Source organism: Oncorhynchus mykiss, chromosome 1, assembly GCF_057628025.1.
Source record: "Oncorhynchus mykiss isolate SJ-2025 chromosome 1, ASM5762802v1, whole genome shotgun sequence".
NCBI lineage: Eukaryota > Metazoa > Chordata > Actinopteri > Salmoniformes > Salmonidae > Oncorhynchus > Oncorhynchus mykiss.
Genome location: NC_143022.1, coordinates 2,080,942 through 2,103,978, shown reverse-complemented (window position 1 = coordinate 2,103,978; position 23,037 = coordinate 2,080,942). Strand labels below are relative to the sequence as shown.

Below are 23,037 nucleotides of genomic sequence, written 5' to 3'. Positions count from 1 at the left end.
GGTGGGAAGACCGGTGGGGCTGGGGTGGGAAGACCGGTGGGGCTGGGGTGTGAAGACCGGCGGGGCTGGGGTGGGAAGACCGGTGGGGCTGGGGTGGGAAGACCGGTGGGGCTGGGGTGTGAAGACCGGTGGGGCTGGGCTGTGAAGACCGGTGGGGCTGGGGTGTGAAGACCGGCGGGGCTGGGATGTGAAGACCGGCGGGGCTGGGATGTGAAGACAGGCGGGGCTGGGATGTGAAGACAGGCGGGGCTGGGATGTGAAGACAGGCGGGGCTGGGATGTGAAGACAGGCGGGGCTGGGATGTGAAGACCGGCGGGGCTGGGGTGTGAAGACCGGTGGGGCTGGGATGTGAAGACAGGCGGGGCTGGGATGTGAAGACAGGCGGGGCTGGGATGTGAAGACCGGCGGGGCTGGGGTGTGAAGACCGGTGGGGCTGGGTGGGAAGACGGGTGGGGCTGGGGTGGGAAGACGGGTGGGGCTGGGGTGGGAAGACCAGTGGGGCTGGGATGTGAAGACCGGGGGGGCTGGGAAGACCGGTGGGGCTGGGATGGGAAGACCGGTAGGGCTGGGATGGGAAGACCAGTGGGGCTGGGGTGGGAAGACGGGTGGGGCTGGGGTGGGAAGACCAGTGGGGCTGGGATGTGAAGACCGGGGGGGCTGGGAAGACCGGTGGGGCTGGGATGGGAAGACCGGTAGGGCTGGGATGGGAAGACCAGTGGGGCTGGGATGGGAAGACGGGTGGGAAGACGGGTGGGGCTGGGGTGGGAAGACGGGTGGGGCTGGGGTGGGAAGACCGGTGGGGCTGGGGTGTGAAGACCGGTGGGGCTGGGCTGTGAAGACCGGTGGGGCTGGGGTGGGAAGACCGGTGGGGCTGGGGTGTGAAGACCGGCGGGGCTGGGATGTGAAGACAGGCGGGGCTGGGATGTGAAGACAGGCGGGGCTGGGATGTGAAGACAGGCGGGGCTGGGATGTGAAGACCAGCGGGGCTGGGGTGTGAAGACCGGTGGGGCTGGGATGTGAAGACAGGCGGGGCTGGGATGTGAAGACAGGCGGGGCTGGGATGTGAAGACAGGCGGGGCTGGGATGTGAAGACCGGCGGGGCTGGGGTGTGAAGACCGGTGGGGCTGGGTGGGAAGACGGGTGGGGCTGGGGTGGGAAGACGGGTGGGGCTGGGGTGGGAAGACCAGTGGGGCTGGGATGTGAAGACCGGGGGGGCTGGGAAGACCGGTGGGGCTGGGATGGGAAGACCGGTAGGGCTGGGATGGGAAGACCAGTGGGGCTGGGGTGGGAAGACGGGTGGGAAGACGGGTGGGGCTGGGGTGGGAAGACGGGTGGGGCTGGGGTGTGAAGACCGGCGGGGCTGGGGTGGGAAGACCGGGGTGGCTGGGGTGGGAAGACCGGTGGGGCTGGGGTGTGAAGACCGGTGGGGCTGGGCTGTGAAGACCGGTGGGGCTGGGGTGGGAAGACCGGTGGGGCTGGGGTGTGAAGACCGGCGGGGCTGGGATGTGAAGACAGGCGGGGCTGGGATGTGAAGACAGGCGGGGCTGGGATGTGAAGACAGGCGGGGCTGGGATGTGAAGACCGGCGGGGCTGGGGTGTGAAGACCGGTGGGGCTGGGTGGGAAGACGGGTGGGGCTGGGGTGGGAAGACGGGTGGGGCTGGGGTGGGAAGACCAGTGGGGCTGGGATGTGAAGACCGGGGGGGCTGGGAAGACCGGTGGGGCTGGGATGGGAAGACCGGTAGGGCTGGGATGGGAAGACCAGTGGGGCAGGGGTGGGAAGACCAGTGGGGCTGGGATGGGAAGACCGGTAGGGCTGGGATGGGAAGACCAGTGGGGCAGGGGTGGGAAGACCAGTGGGGCTGGGATGTGAAGACCAGTGGGGCTGGGATGTGAAGACCAGTGGGGCTGGGATGTGAAGACCAGTGGGGCTGGGCTGGAAAGACCGGTGGGGCTGGGATGGGAAGGCCGGTGGGGCTGGGCTGGGAAGACCGGCGGGGCTGGGATGTGAAGACCGGCGGGGCTGGGATGTGAAGACGGGTGGGGCTGGGGTGGGAAGACCGGTGGGGCTGTGGTGGGAAGACCGGGGGGCTGGGGTGGGAAGACCGGTGGGGCTGGGATGTGAAGACCGGTGGGGCTGGGATGTGAAGACCGGCGGGGCTGGGCTGGAAAGACCGGTGGGGCTGGGATGGGAAGGCCGGTGGGGCTGGGCTGGGAAGACCGGCGGGGCTGGGATGTGAAGACCGGCGGGGCTGGGATGTGAAGACGGGTGGGGCTGGGGTGGGAAGACCGGTGGGGCTGTGGTGGGAAGACCGGGGGGCTGGGGTGGGAAGACCGGTGGGGCTGGGATGTGAAGACCGGTGGGGCTGGGATGTGAAGACCGGCGGGGCTGGGGTGGGAAGACCTGTGGGACTGGGGTGGGAAGACCGGTGGGGCTGGGGTGTGAAGACCAGCGGGGCTGGGATGTGAAGACAGGCGGGGCTGGGATGTGAAGACGGGTGGGGCTGGGATGTGAAGACCGGTGGGGCTGGGGTGGGAAGACCAGTGGGGCTGGGATGTGAAGACCGGCAGGGCTGGGGTGGGAAGACCGGTGGGGCTGTGGTGGGAAGACCGGGGGGCTGGGGTGTGAAGACCAGCGGGGCTGCGATGTGAAGACCGGCGGGGCTGGGCAGGGAAGACCGGTGGGGCTGGGATGTGAAGACCGGCGGGGCTGGGATGTGAAGACGGGTGGGGCTGGGGTGGGAAGACCGGTGGGGCTGTGGTGGGAAGACCGGGGGGCTGGGGTGGGAAGACCGGTGGGGCTGGGATGTGAAGACCGGTGGGGCTGGGATGTGAAGACCGGCGGGGCTGGGCTGGAAAGACCGGTGGGGCTGGGATGGGAAGGCCGGTGGGGCTGGGCTGGGAAGACCGGCGGGGCTGGGATGTGAAGACCGGCGGGGCTGGGATGTGAAGACGGGTGGGGCTGGGGTGGGAAGACCGGTGGGGCTGTGGTGGGAAGACCGGGGGGCTGGGGTGGGAAGACCGGTGGGGCTGGGATGTGAAGACCGGTGGGGCTGGGATGTGAAGACCGGCGGGGCTGGGGTGGGAAGACCTGTGGGACTGGGGTGGGAAGACCGGTGGGGCTGGGGTGTGAAGACCAGCAGGGCTGGGATGTGAAGACAGGCGGGGCTGGGATGTGAAGACGGGTGGGGCTGGGATGTGAAGACCGGTGGGGCTGGGGTGGGAAGACCAGTGGGGCTGGGATGTGAAGACCGGCAGGGCTGGGGTGGGAAGACCGGTGGGGCTGTGGTGGGAAGACCGGGGGGCTGGGGTGTGAAGACCAGCGGGGCTGCGATGTGAAGACCGGCGGGGCTGGGCAGGGAAGACCGGTGGGGCTGGGATGTGAAGACCGGTGGGGCTGGGATGTGAAGACCGGCGGGGCTGGGGTGGGAAGACCGGTGGGGCTGGGGTGGGAAGACGGGTGGGGCTGGGGTGGGAAGACGGGTGGGAAGACGGGTGGGGCTGGGGTGGGACGACGGGTGTGGCTGGGGTGGGAAGACCGGCGGGGCTGGGATGTGAAGACCGGCGGGGCTGAGGTGGGAAGACCGGTGGGGCTGGGATGTGAAGACCGGCGGGGCTGAGGTGGGAAGACCGGTGGGGCTGGGGTGGGAAGACCCGTGGGGCTGGGGTGTGAAGACCGGCGGGGCTGGGATGTGAAGACAGGCGGGGCTGGGAAGACCGGTGGGGCTGGGATGGGAAGACCGGTAGGGCTGGGATGGGAAGACCAGTGGGGCAGGGGTGGGAAGACCAGTGGGGCTGGGATGTGAAGACCAGTGGGGCAGGGGTGGGAAGACCAGTGGGGCTGGGATGTGAAGACCAGTGGGGCTGGGATGTGAAGACCAGTGGGGCTGGGATGTGAAGACCAGTGGGGCTGGGATGTGAAGACCAGTGGGGCTGGGCTGGAAAGACGGGTGGGGCTGGGGTGGGAAGACGGGTGGGAAGACGGGTGGGGCTGGGATGTGAAGACCGGTGGGGCTGGGATGTGAAGACCGGCGGGGCTGGGATGTGAAGACCGGCGGGGCTGGGGTGGGAAGACCGGTGGGGCAGGGGTGGGAAGACGGGTGGGGCTGGGGTGGGAAGACGGGTGGGAAGACGGGTGGGGCTGGGGTGGGACGACGGGTGTGGCTGGGGTGGGAAGACCGGCGGGGCTGGGATGTGAAGACCGGCGGGGCTGAGGTGGGAAGACCGGTGGGGCTGGGATGTGAAGACCGGCGGGGCTGAGGTGGGAAGACCGGTGGGGCTGGGGTGGGAAGACCCGTGGGGCTGGGGTGTGAAGACCGGCGGGGCTGGGATGTGAAGACAGGCGGGGCTGGGAAGACCGGTGGGGCTGGGATGGGAAGACCGGTAGGGCTGGGATGGGAAGACCAGTGGGGCAGGGGTGGGAAGACCAGTGGGGCTGGGATGTGAAGACCAGTGGGGCTGGGATGTGAAGACCAGTGGGGCTGGGATGTGAAGACCGGCGGGGCTGGGCTGTGAAGACCGGTGGGGCTGGGGTGGGAAGACCGGTGGGGCTGGAGTGTGAAGACCGGTGGGGCTGGGAAGACGGGTGGGGAAGACGGGTGGGGCTGGGGTGGGAAGACGGGTGGGAAGACGGGTGGGGCTGGGGTGGGACGACGGGTGTGGCTGGGGTGGGAAGACCGGCGGGGCTGGGGTGGGAAGACCGGTGGGGCTGGGGTGTGAAGACCGGCGGGGCTGGGATGTGAAGACAGGCGGGACTGGGATGTGAAGACAGGCGGGGCTGGGATGTGAAGACAGGCGGGGCTGGGATGTGAAGACGGGTGGGGCTGGGGTGGGAAGACCAGTGGGGCTGGGATGTGAAGACCGGGGGGGCTGGGAAGACCGGTGGGGCTGGGATGGGAAGACCGGCGGGGCTGGGATGTGAAGACCGGCGGGGGCTGGGATGTGAAGACCGGCGGGGGCTGGGATGTGAAGACCGGCGGGGGCTGGGATGTGAAGACCGGCGGGGGCTGGGATGTGAAGACCGGCGGGGGCTGGGATGTGAAGACCGGCGTGGGCTGGGATGTGAAGACCGGTGGGGCTGGGATGGGAAGACCGGTGGGGCTGGGATGGGAAGACCGGTGGGGCTGGGATGGGAAGACCGTTGGGGCTGGGGTGGGAAGACCGTTGGGGCTGGGGTGGGAAGACGAGTGGGGCTGGGGTGGGAAGACGGGTGGGGCTGGGGTGGGAAGACCAGTGGGGCTGGGATGGGAAGACCGGTGGAGCTGGGATGGGAAGACCGGTGGGGCTGGGATGTGAAGACCGGGGGGGCTGGGAAGACCGGTGGGGCTGGGGTGGGAAGACCGGTGGGGCTGGGATGGGAAGACCAGTGGGGCAGGGGTGGGAAGACCAGTGGTGCTGGGATGTGAAGACCAGTGGGGCTGGGATGTGAAGACCAGTGGGGCTGGGATGTGAAGACCAGTGGGGCTGGGCTGGAAAGACCGGTGGGGCTGGGCTGGGAAGGCCGGTGGGGCTGGGCTGGGAAGACCGGCGGGGCTGGGATGTGAAGACCGGCGGGGCTGGGATGTGAAGACCGGCGGGGGCTGGGATGTGAAGACCGGCGGGGGCTGGGATGTGAAGACCGGCGGGGGCTGGGATGTGAAGACCGGCGGGGGCTGGGATGTGAAGACCGGCGGGGGCTGGGATGTGAAGACCGGCGGGGGCTGGGATGTGAAGACCGGCGTGGGCTGGGATGTGAAGACCGGTGGGGCTGGGATGGGAAGACCAGGGGGGTTGGGTGGGAAGACGGGTGGGGCTGGGATGTGAAGACCGGTGGGGCTGGGATGTGAAGACCGGCGGGGCTGGGGTGGGAAGACCGGCGGGGCTGGGGTGGGAAGACCGGTGGGGCTGGGGTGTGAAGACCAGCAGGGCTGGGATGTGAAGACCGGCGGGGCTGGGGTGGGAAGACCGGTGGGGCTGTGGTGGGAAGACCGGGGGGCTGGGGTGTGAAGACCAGCGGGGCTGGGATGTGAAGACCGGCGGGGCTGGGCTGGGAAGACAGGTGGGGCTGGGATGTGAAGACCGGTGGGGCTGGGATGTGAAGACCGGCGGGGCTGGGGTGGGAAGACCGGTGGGGCTGGGGTGGGAAGACCGGTGGGGCTGGGGTGGGAAGACCGGTGGGGCTGGGAAGACGGGTGGGGAAGACGGGTGGGGCTGGGGTGGGAAGACGGGTGGGAAGACGGGTGGGGCTGGGGTAGGAAGACGGGTGGGGCTGGGGTGGGAAGACCGGCGGGGCTGGGATGTGAAGACCGGCGGGGCTGGGGTGGGAAGACCGGTGGGGCTGGGGTGGGAAGACCGGTGGGGCTGGGGTGTGAAGACCGGCGGGGCTGGGAAGACGGGTGGGGAAGACGGGTGGGGCTGGGGTGGGAAGACGGGTGGGAAGACGGGTGGGGCTGGGGTGGGACGACGGGTGTGGCTGGGGTGGGAAGACCGGCGGGGCTGGGATGTGAAGACCGGCGGGGCTGGGGTGGGAAGACCGGTGGGGCTGGGGTGGGAAGACCGGTGGGGCTGGGGTGGGAAGACGGGTGGGGCTGGGGTGGGATGACGGGTGGGGCTGGGGTGGGAAGACGGGTGGGGCTGGGGTGGGAAGACCAGGGGGCTGGGATGTGAAGACCGGTGGAGCTGGGATGGGAAGACCGGGGGGGCTGGGAAGACCGGTGGGGCTGGGGTGGGAAGACCGGTGGGGCTGGGATGGGAAGACCAGTGGGGCAGGGGTGGGAAGACCAGTGGTGCTGGGATGTGAAGACCAGTGGGGATGGGATGTGAAGACCAGTGGGGCTGGGCTGGAAAGACCGGTGGGGCTGGGCTGGGAAGGCCGGTGGGGCTGGGCTGGGAAGACCGGCGGGGCTGGGATGTGAAGACCGGCGGGGCTGGGATGTGAAGACCGGCGGGGCTGGGATGTGAAGACCGGCGGGGCTGGGATGTGAAGACCGGCGGGGCTGGGATGTGAAGACCGGCGGGGCTGGGATGTGAAGACCGGCGGGGCTGGGATGTGAAGACCGGCGGGGCTGGGATGTGAAGACCGGTGGGGCTGGGATGGGAAGACCTGGGGGGCTGGGTGGGAAGACGGGTGGGGCTGGGATGTGAAGACCGGTGGGGCTGGGGTGGGAAGACCAGTGGGGCTGGGATGTGAAGACCGGCGGGGCTGGGGTGGGAAGACCAGTGGGGCTGGAATCTGAAGACCGGCGGGGCTGGGGTGGGAAGACCGGTGGGGCTGGGGTGGGAAGACCGGTGGTGCTGGGGTGTGAAGACCAGCGGGGCTGGGATATGAAGACCGGCGGGGCTGGGCTGTGAAGACCGGCGGGGCTGGGATGTGAAGACCGGCGGGGCTGGGATGTGAAGACCGGCGGGGCTGGGATGTGAAGACCGGCGGGGGCTGGGATGTGAAGACCGGCGGGGGCTGGGATGTGAAGACCGGCGTGGGCTGGGATGTGAAGACAGGTGGGGCTGGGATGGGAAGACCAGGGGGGCTGGGTGGGAAGACCAGGGGGGCTGGGTGGCAAGACGGGTGGGGCTGGGATGTGAAGACCGGTGGGGCTGGGGTGGGAAGACCAGTGGGGCTGGGATGTGAAGACCAGTGTGGCTGGGATGTGAAGACCAGTGGGGCTGGGCTGGGAAGACCGGTGGGGCTGGGGTGTGAAGACCAGCGGGGCTGGGATGTGAAGACCGGCGGGGCTGGGCTGGGAAGACCGGCGGGGCTGGGATGTGAAGACCGGTGGGGCTGGGATGTGAAGACCGGCGGGGCTGGGGTGGGAAGACCGGTGGGGCTGGGGTGGGAAGACCGGTGGGGCTGGGGTGGGAAGACCGGTGGGGAAGACGGGTGGGAAGATGGGTGGGGCTGGGGTGGGAAGACGGGTGGGAAGACAGGTGGGGCTGGGGTGGGAAGACGGGTGGGGCTGGGGTGGGAAGACCGGTGGGGCTGGGGTGGGAAGACCAGTGGGGCTGGGGTGGGAAGACCGGTGGGGCTGGGATGTGAAGACCGGTGGTGCTGGGGTGTGGAGACCGGTGGGGCTGGGATGTGAAGACCGGCGGGGCTGGGATGTGAAGACCGGCGGGGCTGGGATGTGAAGACCGGTGGAGCTGGGATGGGAAGACCGGTGGGGCTGGGATGTGAAGACCGGCGGGGCTGGGCTGGGAAGACCGGTGGGGCTGGGATGTGAAGACCGGTGGGGCTGGGATGTGAAGACCGGCGGGGCTGGGGTGGGAAGACCTGTGGGACTGGGGTGGGAAGACCGGTGGGGCTGGGGTGTGAAGACCAGCGGGGCTGGGATGTGAAGACAGGCGGGGCTGGGATGTGAAGACGGGTGGGGCTGGGATGTGAAGACCGGTGGGGCTGGGGTGGGAAGACCAGTGGGGCTGGGATGTGAAGACCGGCAGGGCTGGGGTGGGAAGACCGGTGGGGCTGTGGTGGGAAGACCGGGGGGCTGGGGTGTGAAGACCAGCGGGGCTGGGATGTGAAGACCGGCGGGGCTGGGCTGGGAAGACAGGTGGGGCTGGGATGTGAAGACCGGTGGGGCTGGGATGTGAAGACCGTTGGGGCTGGGATGGGAAGACCGTTGGGGCCGGGGTGGGAAGACGGGTGGGGCTGGGGTGGGAAGACGGGTGGGGCTGGGGTGGGAAGACGGGTGGGGCTGGGGTGGGAAGACCAGTGGGGCTGGGATGGGAAGACCGGTGGAGCTGGGATGGGAAGACCGGTGGGGCTGGGATGTGAAGACCGGGGGGGCTGGGAAGACCGGTGGTGCTGGGGTGGGAAGACCGGTGGGGCTGGGATGGGAAGACCAGTGGGGCAGGGGTGGGAAGACCAGTGGTGCTGGGATGTGAAGACCAGTGGGGCTGGGCTGTGAAGACCAGCGGGGCTGGGATGTGAAGACCAGTGGGGCTGGGCTGGAAAGACCGGTGGGGCTGGGCTGGGAAGGCCGGCGGGGGCTGGGATGTGAAGACCGGTGGGGCTGGGATGGGAAGACCAGGGGGGCTGGGTGGGAAGACCAGGGGGGCTGGGTGGGAAGACGGGTGGGGCTGGGATGTGAAGACCAGTGGGGCTGGGGTGGGAAGACCAGTGGGGCTGGGATGTGAAGACCGGCGGGGCTGGGATGTGAAGACCGGCGGGGCTGGGGTGGGAAGACCAGTGGGGCTGGAATGTGAAGACCGGCGGGGCTGGGGTGGGAAGACCGGTGGGGCTGGGGTGGGAAGACCGGTGGTGCTGGGGTGTGAAGACCGGCGGGGCTGGGATGTGAAGACCGGCGGGGCTGGGATGTGAAGACCGGCGGGGCTGGGATGTGAAGACCGGCGGGGCTGGGATGTGAAGACCGGCGGGGCTGGGATGTGAAGACCGGCGGGGCTGGGATGTGAAGACCGGCGGGGCTGGGATGTGAAGACCGGCGGGACTGGGATGTGAAGACCGGCGGGGCTGGGATGTGAAGACCGGCGGGGCTGGGATGTGAAGACCGGCGGGGCTGGGATGTGAAGACCGGCGGGGGCTGGGATGTGAAGACCGGCGTGGGCTGGGATGTGAAGACCGGTGGGGCTGGGATGGGAAGACCAGGGGGGCTGGGTGGGAAGACGGGTGGGGCTGGGATGTGAAGACCGGTGGGGCTGGGGTGGGAAGACCAGTGGGGCTGGGATGTGAAGACCGGCGGGGCTGGGGTGGGAAGACCGGCGGGGCTGGGGTGGGAAGACCGGCGGGGCTGGGGTGGGAAGACCGGCGGGGCTGGGGTGTGAAGACCAGCAGGGCTGGGATGTGAAGACCGGCGGGGCTGGGTTGGGTAGACCGGCGGGGCTGGGATGTGAAGACCGGTGGGGCTGGGATGTGAAGACCGGTGGGGCTGGGATGTGAAGACCGGTGGGGCTGGGATGTGAAGACCGGTGGGGCTGGGGTGGGAAGACCAGTGGGGCTGGGCTGGGAAGACCGGTGGGGCTGGGATGTGAAGACCGGTGGTGCTGGGGTGTGAAGACCGGTGGGGCTGGGATGTGAAGACCGGCGGGGCTGGGATGTGAAGACCGGCGGGGCTGGGATGTGAAGACCGGTGGGGCTGGGGTGGGAAGACCAGTGGGGCTGGGATGTGAAGACCGGCGGGGCTGGGGTGGGAAGACCGGCGGGGCTGGGGTGGGAAGACCGGCGGGGCTGGGGTGGGAAGACCGGCGGGGCTGGGGTGTGAAGACCAGCAGGGCTGGGATGTGAAGACCGGCGGGGCTGGGTTGGGTAGACCGGCGGGGCTGGGATGTGAAGACCGGTGGGGCTGGGATGTGAAGACCGGTGGGGCTGGGATGTGAAGACCGGTGGGGCTGGGATGTGAAGACCGGTGGGGCTGGGGTGGGAAGACCAGTGGGGCTGGGCTGGGAAGACCGGTGGGGCTGGGATGTGAAGACCGGTGGTGCTGGGGTGTGAAGACCGGTGGGGCTGGCATGTGAAGACCGGCGGGGCTGGGATGTGAAGACCGGCGGGGCTGGGATGTGAAGACCGGCGGGGCTGGGATGTGAAGACCGGCGGGGCTGGGATGTGAAGACCGGCGGGGGCTGGGATGTGAAGACCGGTGGGGCTGGGATGGGAAGACCAGGGGGGCTGGGTGGGAAGACGGGTGGGGCTGGGATGTGAAGACCGGTGGGGCTGGGGTGGGAAGACCAGTGGGGCTGGGATGTGAAGACCGGCGGGGCTGGGGTGGGAAGACCGGCGGGGCTGGGGTGGGAAGACCGGTGGGGCTGGGGTGTGAAGACCAGCAGGGCTGGGATGTGAAGACCGGCGGGGCTGGGTTGGGTAGACCGGCGGGGCTGGGTTGGGTAGACCGGCGGGGCTGGGTTGGGTAGACCGGTGGGGCTGGGGTGGGAAGACCAGTGGGGCTGGGCTGGGAAGACCGGTGGGGCTGGGATGTGAAGACCGGTGGTGCTGGGGTGTGAAGACCGGCGGGGCTGGGATGTGAAGACCGGCGGGGCTGGGATGTGAAGACCGGCGGGGCTGGGATGTGAAGACCGGCGGGGCTGGGATGTGAAGACCGGCGGGGCTGGGATGTGAAGACCGGCGGGGGCTGGGATGTGAAGACCGGTGGGGCTGGGATGGGAAGACCAGGGGGGCTGGGTGGGAAGACGGGTGGGGCTGGGATGTGAAGACCGGTGGGGCTGGGGTGGGAAGACCAGTGGGGCTGGGATGTGAAGACCGGCGGGGCTGGGGTGGGAAGACCGGCGGGGCTGGGGTGGGAAGACCGGTGGGGCTGGGGTGTGAAGACCAGCAGGGCTGGGATGTGAAGACCGGCGGGGCTGGGTTGGGTAGACCGGCGGGGCTGGGATGTGAAGACCGGTGGGGCTGGGATGTGAAGACCGGTGGGGCTGGGATGTGAAGACCGGTGGGGCTGGGGTGGGAAGACCAGTGGGGCTGGGCTGGGAAGACCGGCGGGGCTGGGATGTGAAGACCGGCGGGGCTGGGATGTGAAGACCGGTGGAGCTGGGATGGGAAGACCGGTGGGGCTGGGATGTGAAGACCGGGGGGCCTGGGAAGACCGGTGGGTGGGGCTGGGGTGGGAAGACGGGTGGGGCTGGGGTGGGAAGACGGGTGGGGCTGGGGTGGGAAGACGGGTGGGGCTGGGGTGGGAAGACGGGTGGGGCTGGGGTGGGAAGACGGGTGGGAAGACGGGTGGGGCTGGGGTGGGAAGACGGGCGGGGCTGGGGTGGGAAGACGGGTGGGGCTGGGGTGGGAAGACCGGTGGGGCTGGGGTGGAAAGACCGGTGGGGCTGGGATGTGAAGACCGGTGGGGCTGGGGTGTGAAGACCGGTGGAGCTGGGATGGGAAGACCGGTTGGGCTGGGATGTGAAGACCGGCGGGGCTGGGATGTGAAGACCGGCGGGGCTGGGATGTGAAGACCGGCGGGGCTGGGATGTGAAGACCGGCGGGGCTGGGATGTGAAGACCGGCGGGGGCTGGGATGTGAAGACCGGCGGGGGCTGGGATGTGAAGACCGGCGGGGGCTGGGATGTGAAGACCGGCGGGGGCTGGGATGTGAAGACCGGCGTGGGCTGGGATGTGAAGACCGGTGGGGCTGGGATGGGAAGACCAGGGGGGCTGGGTGGGAAGACGGGTGGGGCTGGGATGTGAAGACCGGTGGGGCTGGGGTGGGAAGACCAGTGGGGCTGGGATGTGAAGACCGGCGGGGCTGGGGTGGGAAGACCGGCGGGGCTGGGGTGGGAAGACCGGCGGGGCTGGGGTGTGAAGACCGGCGGGGCTGGGATGTGAAGACCGGCGGGGCTGGGCTGGGAAGACCGGCGGGGCTGGGATGTGATGACCGGTGGGGCTGGGATGTGAAGACCGGTGGGGCTGGGATGTGAAGACCGGCGGGGCTGGGGTGGGAAGACCAGTGGGGCTGGGATGTGAAGACCGGCGGGGCTGGGGTGGGAAGACCAGTGGGGCTGGAATGTGAAGACCGGCGGGGCTGGGGTGGGAAGACCGGTGGGGCTGGGGTGGGAAGACCGGCGGGGCTGGGATGTGAAGACCGGCGGGGCTGGGATGTGAAGACCGGCGGGGCTGGGATGTGAAGACCGGCGGGGCTGGGATGTGAAGACCGGCGGGGCTGGGATGTGAAGACCGGCGGGGCTGGGATGTGAAGACCGGCGGGGCTGGGATGTGAAGACCGGCGGGGGCTGGGATGTGAAGACCGGCGTGGGCTGGGATGTGAAGACCGGTGGGGCTGGGATGGGAAGACCAGGGGGGCTGGGTGGGAAGACCAGGGGGGCTGGGTGGGAAGACGGGTGGGGCTGGGATGTGAAGACTGGTGGGGCTGGGGTGGGAAGACCAGTGGGGCTGGGATGTGAAGACCGGCGGGGCTGGGGTGGGAAGACCGGCGGGGCTGGGGTGGGAAGACCGGCGGGGCTGGGGTGTGAAGACCAGCAGGGCTGGGATGTGAAGACCGGCGGGGCTGGGTTGGGTAGACCGGCGGGGCTGGGATGTGAAGACCGGCGGAGCTGGGATGGGATGACCGGTGGAGCTGGGATGGGAAGACCGGTGGGGCTGGGATGTGAAGACCGGGGGGCCTGGGAAGACCGGTGGGTGGGGCTGGGGTGGGAAGACGGGTGGGGCTGGGGTGGGAAGACGGGTGCTGGGGTGGGAAGACGGGTGGGGCTGGGGTGGGAAGACGGGTGGGGCTGGGGTGGGAAGACGGGTGGGAAGACGTGTGGGGCTGGGTGGGAAGACGGGCGGGGCTGGGGTGGGAAGACGGGTGGGGCTGGGGTGGGAAGACCGGTGGGGCTGGGTGGGAAGACCGGTGGGGCTGGTATGTGAAGACTGGTGGGGCTGGGATGGGAAGACCAGGGGGGCTGGGTGGGAAGACGGGTGGGGCTGGGATGTGAAGACCGGTGGAGCTGGGATGGGAAGACCGGTTGGGCTGGGATGTGAAGACCGGGGGGGCTGGGATGTGAAGACCGGCGGGGCTGGGATGTGAAGACCGGCGGGGCTGGGATGTGAAGACCGGCGGGGCTGGGATGTGAAGACCGGCGGGGGCTGGGATGTGAAGACCGGCGGGGGCTGGGATGTGAAGACCGGCGGGGGCTGGGATGTGAAGACCGGCGGGGGCTGGGATGTGAAGACCGGCGCGGGCTGGGATGTGAAGACTGGTGGGGCTGGGATGGGAAGACCAGGGGGGCTGGGTGGGAAGACGGGTGGGGCTGGGATGTGAAGACCGGTGGGGCTGGGGTGGGAAGACCAGTGGGGCTGGGATGTGAAGACCGGCGGGGCTGGGGTGGGAAGACCGGCGGGGCTGGGGTGGGAAGACCGGTGGGGCTGGGGTGGGAAGACCAGCGGGGCTGGGATGTGAAGACCGGCGGGGCTGGGCTGGGAAGACCGGCGGGGCTGGGTTGTGAAGACCGGTGGGGCTGGGATGTGAAGACCGGTGGGGCTGGGATGTGAAGACCGGTGGGGCTGGGATGTGAAGACCGGCGGGGCTGGGGTGGGAAGACCGGTGGGGCTGGGGTGGGAAGACCGGTGGGGCTGGGGTGGGAAGACCGGTGGGGAAGACGGGTGGGAAGACGGGTGGGAAGACGGGTGGGGCTGGGGTGGGAAGACGGGTGGGAAGACAGGTGGGGCTGGGGTGGGAAGACGGGTGGGGCTGGGGTGGGAAGACCGGTGGGGCTGGGGTGGGAAGACCGGTGGGGCTGGGGTGGGAAGACCGGTGGGGCTGGGGTGGGAAGACCGGTGGGGCTGGGATGTGAAGACCGGTGGTGCTGGGGTGTGGAGACCGGTGGGGCTGGGATGTGAAGACCGGCGGGGCTGGGATGTGAAGACCGGCGGGGCTGGGATGTGAAGACCGGTGGAGCTGGGATGGGAAGACCGGTGGGGCTGGGATGTGAAGACCGGCGGGGCTGGGCTGGGAAGACCGGTGGGGCTGGGATGTGAAGACCGGTGGGGCTGGGATGTGAAGACCGGCGGGGCTGGGGTGGGAAGACCTGTGGGACTGGGGTGGGAAGACCGGTGGGGCTGGGGTGTGAAGACGGGTGGGGCTGGGATGTAAAGACCGGTGGGGCTGGGGTGGGAAGACCAGTGGGGCTGGGATGTGAAGACCGGCAGGGCTGGGGTGGGAAGACCGGTGGGGCTGTGGTGGGAAGACCGGGGGGCTGGGGTGTGAAGACCAGCGGGGCTGGGATGTGAAGACCGGCGGGGCTGGGCTGGGAAGACAGGTGGGGCTGGGATGTGAAGACCGGTGGGGCTGGGATGTGAAGACCGGCGGGGCTGGGGTGGGAAGACCGGTGGGGCTGGGGTGGGAAGACCTGTGGGACTGGGGTGGGAAGACCGGTGGGGCTGGGGTGTGAAGACGGGTGGGGCTGGGATGTGAAGACCGGTGGGGCTGGGGTGGGAAGACCAGTGGGGCTGGGATGTGAAGACCGGCAGGGCTGGGGTGGGAAGACCGGTGGGGCTGTGGTGGGAAGACCGGGGGGCTGGGGTGTGAAGACCAGCGGGGCTGGGATGTGAAGACCGGCGGGGCTGGGCTGGGAAGACAGGTGGGGCTGGGATGTGAAGACCGGTGGGGCTGGGATGTGAAGACCGGCGGGGCTGGGGTGGGAAGACCGGTGGGGCTGGGGTGGGAAGACCAGTGGTGCTGGGAAGACGGGTGGGGAAGACGGGTGGGGCTGGGGTGGGAAGACGGGTGGGAAGATGGGTGGGGCTGGGGTGGGAAGACGGGTGGGGCTGGGGTGGGAAGACCGGCGGGGCTGGGATGTGAAGACCGGCGGGGCTGGGGTGGGAAGACCGGTGGGGCTGGGGTGGGAAGACCGGTGGGGCTGGGGTGTGAAGACCGGCGGGGCTGGGATGTGAAGACAGGCGGGGCTGGGATGTGAAGACAGGCGGGGCTGGGATGTGAAGACAGGCGGGGCTGGGATGTGAAGACCGGCGGGGCTGGGGTGTGAAGACCAGCGGGTCTGGGTGGGAAGACGGGTGGGGCTGGGGTAGGAAGACGGGTGGGGCTGGGGTGGGAAGACCAGTGGGGCTGGGATGTGAAGACCGGGGGGGCTGGGAAGACCGGTGGGGCTGGGATGGGAAGACCGGTAGGGCTGGGATGGGAAGACCAGTGGGGCAGGGGTGGGAAGACCAGTGGGGCTGGGATGTGAAGACCAGTGTGGCTGGGATGTGAAGACCAGTGGGGTTGGGCTGGAAAGACCGGTGGGGCTGGGCTGGGAAGGCCGGTGGGGCTGGGCTGGGAAGACCGGTGGGGCTGGGCTGGGAAGACCGGCGGGGCTGGGCTGGGAAGACCGGCGGGGCTGGGCTGGGAAGACCGGCGGGGCTGGGATGTGAAGACCGGGGGGGCTGGGAAGACCGGTGGGGCTGGGGTGGGAAGACCGGTGGGGCTGGGATGGGAAGACCGGTGGGGCTGGGATGGGAAGACCGGTGGGGCTGGGATGGGAAGACCGTTGGGGCTGGGATGGGAAGACCGTTGGGGCTGGGGTGGGAAGACGGGTGGGGCTGGGATGGGAAGACGGGTGGGGCTGGGGTGGGAAGACGGGTGGGGCTGGGGTGGGAAGACCAGTGGGGCTGGGATGGGAAGACCGGTGGAGCTGGGATGGGAAGACCGGTGGGGCTGGGATGTGAAGACCGGGGGGGCTGGGAAGACCGGTGGGGCTGGGGTGGGAAGACCGGTGGGGCTGGGATGGGAAGACCAGTGGGGCAGGGGTGGGAAGACCAGTGGTGCTGGGATGTGAAGACCAGTGGGGCTGGGATGTGAAGACCAGCGGGGCTGGGATTTGAAGACCAGTGGGGCTGGGCTGGAAAGACCGGTGGGGCTGGGCTGGGAAGGCCGGTGGGGCTGGGCTGGGAAGACCGGCGGGGGCTGGGATGTGAAGACCGGTGGGGCTGGGATGGGAAGACCAGGGGGGCTGGGTGGGAAGACGGGTGGGGCTGGGATGTGAAGACCGGTGGGGCTGGGGTGGGAAGACCAGTGGGGCTGGGATGTGAAGACCGGCGGGGCTGGGGTGGGAAGACCAGTGGGGCTGGAATGTGAAGACCGGTGGGGCTGGGGTGGGAAGACCGGTGGGGCTGGGGTGGGAAGACCGGTGGTGCTGGGGTGTGAAGACCGGCGGGGCTGGGATGTGAAGACCGGCGGGGCTGGGATGTGAAGACCGGCGGGGCTGGGATGTGAAGACCGGCGGGGCTGGGATGTGAAGACCGGCGGGGCTGGGATGTGAAGACCGGCGGGGCTGGGATGTGAAGACCGGCGGGGGCTGGGATGTGAAGACCGGCGTGGGCTGAGATGTGAAGACCGGTGGGGCTGGGATGGGAAGACCAGGGGGGCTGGGTGGGAAGACGGGTGGGGCTGGGATGTGAAGACCGGTGGGGCTGGGGTGGGAAGACCAGTGGGGCTGGGATGTGAAGACCGGCGGGGCTGGGGTGGGAAGACCGGCGGGGCTGGGGTGGGAAGACCGGTGGGGCTGGGGTGTGAAGACCAGCAGGGCTGGGATGTGAAGACCGGCGGGGCTGGGTTGGGTAGACCGGCGGGGCTGGGATGTGAAGACCGGTGGGGCTGGGGTGGGAAGACCGGTGGGGAAGACGGGTGGGAAGACGGGTGGGGCTGGGGTGGGAAGACGGGTGGGGCTGGGGTGGGAAGACGGGTGGGGCTGGGGTGGGAAGACGGGTGGGAAGACGGGTGGGGCTGGGGTGGGAAGACGGGTGGGGCTGGGGTGGGAAGACGGGTGGGGCTGGGGTGGGAAGACCGGTGGGGCTGGGGTGGGAAGACCGGTGGGGCTGGGGTGGGAAGACCGGTGGGGCTGGGGTGGGAAGACCAGTGGGGCTGGGATGGGAAGACCGGTGGGGCTGGGATGTGAAGACCGGTGGTGCTGGGGTGTGGAGACCGGTGGGGCTGGGATGTGAAGACCGGCGGGGCTGGGATGTGAAGACCGGCGGGGCTGGGATGTGAAGACCGGTGGAGCTGGGATGGGAAGACCGGTGGGGCTGGGATGTGAAGACCGGCGGGGCTGGGCTGGGAAGACCGGTGGGGCTGGGATGTGAAGACCGGTGGGGCTGGGATGTGAAGACCGGCGGGGCTGGGGTGGGAAGACCTGTGGGACTGGGGTGGGAAGACCGGTGGGGCTGGGGTGTGAAGACCAGCGGGGCTGGGATGTGAAGACAGGCGGGGCTGGGATGTGAAGACGGGTGGGGCTGGGATGTGAAGACCGGTGGGGCTGGGGTGGGAAGACCAGTGGGGCTGGGATGTGAAGACCGGCAGGGCTGGGGTGGGAAGACCGGTGGGGCTGTGGTGGGAAGACCGGGGGGCTGGGGTGTGAAGACCAGCGGGGCTGGGATGTGAAGACCGGCGGGGCTGGGCTGGGAAGACAGGTGGGGCTGGGATGTGAAGACCGGTGGGGCTGGGATGTGAAGACCGGCGGGGCTGGGGTGGGAAGACCGGTGGGGCTGGGGTGGGAAGACCGGTGGTGCTGGGAAGACGGGTGGGGAAGACGGGTGGGGCTGGGGTGGGAAGACGGGTGGGGCTGGGGTGGGAAGACGGGTGGGGCTGGGGTGGGAAGACCGGCGGGGCTGGGATGTGAAGACCGGCGGGGCTGGGGTGGGAAGACCGGTGGGGCTGGGGTGGGAAGACCGGTGGGGCTGGGGTGTGAAGACCGGCGGGGCTGGGATGTGAAGACAGGCGGGGCTGGGATGTGAAGACAGGCGGGGCTGGGATGTGAAGACAGGCGGGGCTGGGATGTGAAGACCGGCGGGGCTGGGGTGTGAAGACCAGCGGGTCTGGGTGGGAAGACGGGTGGGGCTGGGGTAGGAAGACGGGTGGGGCTGGGGTGGGAAGACCAGTGGGGCTGGGATGTGAAGACCGGGGGGGCTGGGAAGACCGGTGGGGCTGGGATGGGAAGACCGGTAGGGCTGGGATGGGAAGACCAGTGGGGCAGGGGTGGGAAGACCAGTGGGGCTGGGATGTGAAGACCAGTGGGGCTGGGATGTGAAGACCAGTGTGGCTGGGATGTGAAGACCAGTGGGGCTGGGATGTGAAGACCAGTGGGGTTGGGCTGGAAAGACCGGTGGGGCTGGGCTGGGAAGGCCGGTGGGGCTGGGCTGGGAAGACCGGTGGGGCTGGGGTGTGAAGACCGGCGGGGCTGGGATGTGAAGACCGGTGGGGCTGGGGTGGGAAGACCGGTGGGGCTGGGATGGGAAGACCGGTGGGGCTGGGATGGGAAGACCGGTGGGGCTGGGATGGGAAGACCGTTGGGGCTGGGGTGTGAAGACCGGTGGGGCTGGGATGGGAAGACCGGTGGGGCTGGGATGGGAAGACCGGTGGGGCTGGGATGGGAAGACCGGTGGGGCTGGGATGGGAAGACCGGTGGGGCTGGGATGGGAAGACCGTTGGGGCTGGGGTGGGAAGACGGGTGGGGCTGGGGTGGGAAGACGGGTGGGGCTGGGGTGGGAAGACGGGTGGGAAGACGGGTGGGGCTGGGGTGGGAAGACCAGTGGGGCTGGGATGGGAAGACCGGTGGAGCTGGGATGGGAAGACCGGTGGGGCTGGGATGTGAAGACCGGGGGGGCTGGGAAGACCGGTGGGGCTGGGGTGGGAAGACCGGTGGGGCTGGGATGGGAAGACCAGTGGGGCAGGGGTGGGAAGACCAGTGGTGCTGGGATGTGAAGACCAGTGGGGCTGGGATGTGAAGACCAGCGGGGCTGGGATGTGAAGACCAGTGGGGCTGGGCTGGAAAGACCGGTGGGGCTGGGATGTGAAGACCGGGGGGGCTGGGAAGACCGGTGGGGCTGGGGTGGGAAGACCGGTGGGGCTGGGATGGGAAGACCGGTGGGGCTGGGATGGGAAGACCGGTGGGGCTGGGATGGGAAGACCGGTGGGGCTGGGGTGGGAAGACCAGTGGGGCTGGGGTGGGAAGACCGTTGGGGCTGGGGTGGGAAGACCAGTGGGGCTGGGATGGGAAGACCGGTGGGGCTGGGATGGGAAGACCGGTGGGGCTGGGATGGGAAGACCGGTGGGGCTGGGAAGACCAGTGGGGCTGGGAAGACCAGTGGGGCTGGGAAGACCAGTGGGGCTGGGAAGACCAGTGGGGCTGGGAAGACCGGTGGGGATTTGATCAACGTTAGTAGGGGTGTCTTTGATCATTTGTGATTTGTCAAGCAAGAGAGGCAGTAGACACTTTCATGCAGTCAAAATTAATTTACTTTTGTTTTTCACTAATTACATTTTCTCTTCATTATCTTAAAAGGTTATTTGGAACAGGGGCTGCTTGTGAAAGACAAACAAAAGCTTCTAGACAAATACAGACAAACGGCACAGTTCAAATGGGACGTCATTTCAATGATACCCACAGACCTGCTTTTTCTGAAAGTGGGCATCAACAACCCCGAGCTCAGACTGAACCGACTCACAAAGATGAACCGCCTCTTTGAGTACTTTGACCGCACTGAAACCAGAACCAGCTTCCCCAACGTTTTCCGAATCAGCAACCTGGTACTTTACATCCTGATCATCATCCACTGGAATGCCTGCATCTTCTTCGCCATCTCCAAGATCATCGGGTTCGGGTCCGACACCTGGGTGTACCCAAACATCAGTCACCCTGAGCACGGCCGCCTTTCCAGGAAGTACATCTACTGTCTCTATTGGTCGACCCTGACCCTGACCACCATCGGAGAAACCCCGCCCCCCGTCAGGGACTTTGAGTACCTCTTCGTGGTCGCCGACTTCCTCATCGGCGTGCTGATTTTCGCCACCATTGTCGGTAATGTTGGCGCCATGATCTCCAACATGAACAAAAACCGTGCGGACTTCCAGGCTAAGATCGACTCCATCAAGCAATACATGCAGTTCCGTAAGGTCTCCAAGGATCTGGAGGCCAGGGTCATCAAGTGGTTTGACTACCTCTGGACGGAGAAGAAGACCTGCGATGAGAAGGAGGTGCTGAAGAACCTGCCGGACAAGCTGAAGGCCGAGATTGCCATCGACGTCCATCTGGATACCCTGAAGAAAGTGAAAATCTTCCAGGAATGCGAGGCTGGGCTGCTTATTGAGTTGGTGATGAAGCTGCAGCCTCAGGTGTTCTCCCCAGGAGATTACATCTGTAAGAAGGGAGACATCGGCAGAGAGATGTACATCATTAAGGAAGGGAAGCTGGCTGTGGTTGCGGAAGACGGGGTGACACAGTGGTGTGTGCTCAGCGACGGAGCGTACTTTGGAGATATCAGTATCCTAGGCATCAAGGGTTCCAAAGCTGGTAACAGGAGAACGGCCAACATCAGGAGCGTGGGTTACTCTGACCTCTTCGCTCTGTCGAAAGATGATCTCATGGAGGCTCTCACCGAGTATCCCGAAGCCAAGAAGATCCTGGAAGAGAAGGGAAAGGCTACGCTGATGAAGGACAACATGATCGATGAGGAAATCGCTAATGCAGGTGCCGACCCCAAGGACATGGAGGAGAAGATCCTCAGGCTGGAGAGTAATATGGAAATCATGACGTCCAAGTTGGCCAAGATCATGGCTGAGTTCACATCCGGCCAGGGCAAGATTAAACAGAGGATCACCGACATGGAGTCAACAGTGAAGTCAGTCCGGCCCGAGGATATATCTGAGGTGGTGCCCGACAAGTAGACTAAATAGGCACACGGCACAATGTATTTACCCAGAGACTTTAGGAAACTTTCGCACTGGGCAATGCAGAGTTAAAAGGACGAAGCCAACTCGACGTGTTTCAATAGGGAAGGTGCGTCGGAGTGGTGAAGAGGTGAAGGCGTACCAGGGTGCGTGAAGTTGTACAAAACGTGGCATTCCTCCGTTAGCTCTGTGTGGGATGTGTTGCCAGTGTGTGTGTGAGCCCTTACAGTTAACACAGAGATGTTCTTTTTTGGTTTTCAAAAAAACAATACATAAAACGGTAGATGGTTTGATACTTTTGACTGTTCGTATTCATACATCATATGTACATTATCAACCGCGTATTATGTACCTTCTTATTGAGTAAAAAAATGCACCTCTAAATATGTGTCAAATGTCAATATGTTCATATCCAGTGTATGCATTGGGATACAGCTTTCCATATGCAGTGACTGAGAAGTTACAGACTTGTGCATCTCCAAAATCAGAATCATGGCATGGAACTGGTTTCGAGACACTCGTTGGGGCAGTAAGAGAGCCGGGTCGATTCAATTCCAGTCCATTCAGAGATTGTACACCCACATTTCTATTCCAATTTCAATACTCTTCAATGCTTTACAATTAGTAAAATTTTGAATTGCAATCGTAATTTGGTTTACTTTCTGAATTGAAATGGAATCGAACCCAACCCTGGTAAAGAGACCAACTCTTTGTACAGGACATTTTCATAATATAGCCTTTAGTGGTTTTGGAAATGTATTCTTTATTTTTCAAATGTTATGAGTCTAGTTGAATGAAGTGCTTCACAGAGAATATTATAATTTAGTATTATTGATCATCTGTCAATGTGTATGAATGTGGCATGCAATGAAACATATTCTAAGTGATTCTATTTCTATGGCGACTACAGTCCATAAACGGTGTATTTTACAACGGAGGTTATTATCCCATTTGATAACTTCAGATTTACAATTTAAGTTATGTAAACTTGACCAAAATATTAGTGTACCTCAAATATGCACAAATCACAAGACCAGACCGTCATCAAAAACATGTATTTGATCTGCCGTGATCTACAATGTAAATATGAAATGTGCAATGGTATGTATTAGCAAGTGTTCACTTCCAACCAAACGATTAAATGAATAATAAAAACCAAATGTTATTGTGTGTGTTCTATGTCTTTATAGTGACCGACAAATGTTCCTGTACATTGTAGTTTATCACTTATATTATAGCTTTGGCTCATATTGTCATCAATAGTCCACCAATAGACCATCTATAGCACACCAATAGCCCACCAATAGTCCATCTATAACCCATCAATAGCCCACCAATAGTCCATCTATAGCCCACCAATAGTCCATTTATAGCCCACCAATAGTCCACCAATAGTCCATCTATAGCCCATCAATATACCACCTATAGCCCACCAATAGTCCATATATAGTCCATCAATAGCCCAGCAATAGTCCATCTATAGCCCACCAATAGCCCATCTATAGCCCACCAATAGCCCACCAATAGCGCATCTATAGCCCACCAATAGTCCATCTATAGCCCATCTATAGCCCACCAATAGCCCACCAATAGCCCATCTATAGCCCATCTATAGCCCACCAATAGCCCACCAATAGCCCACCAATAGTCCATCTAAAAAATAGATAAGTAAACAATAAAAATAACAAATAATTACAGAGCAGCAGTAAAATAACATTGGCGAGGCTTTATATAGGGGGTACCGGTACAGAGTCAATGTGGAGGCTATATACAGGGTGTTACGGTACAGAGTCAATGTGGAGGCTATATACAGGGTGTTACGGTACAGAGTCAATGTGGAGGCTATATACAGGGGGTACCGGTACAGAGTTAATGTGGAGGCTATATACAGGGTGTTACGGTACAGAGTCAATGTGGAGGCTATATACAGGGTGTTACGGTACAGAGTCAATGT

At 65.7% G+C, this 23,037-nt stretch overlaps 1 protein-coding gene across 1 annotated transcript in view; it reads left to right on the top strand.

The window, feature by feature from the left end:
• The window catches only part of LOC100135976 (cGMP-gated channel), a 49,594-nt gene extending 27,351 nt beyond the window's left edge, over positions 1 to 22,243 (top strand). The window contains 5 exon segments of the mRNA NM_001124315.1: positions 19,699 to 19,918; positions 19,920 to 19,948; positions 19,951 to 20,040; positions 20,042 to 20,078; positions 20,081 to 22,243. Coding sequence (NP_001117787.1) covers positions 19,699 to 19,918; positions 19,920 to 19,948; positions 19,951 to 20,040; positions 20,042 to 20,078; positions 20,081 to 21,080 — 1,376 coding nt within the window. The 3' untranslated portion in view covers positions 21,081 to 22,243.
• The last annotated feature ends 794 nt before the right edge of the window (positions 22,244 to 23,037 follow it).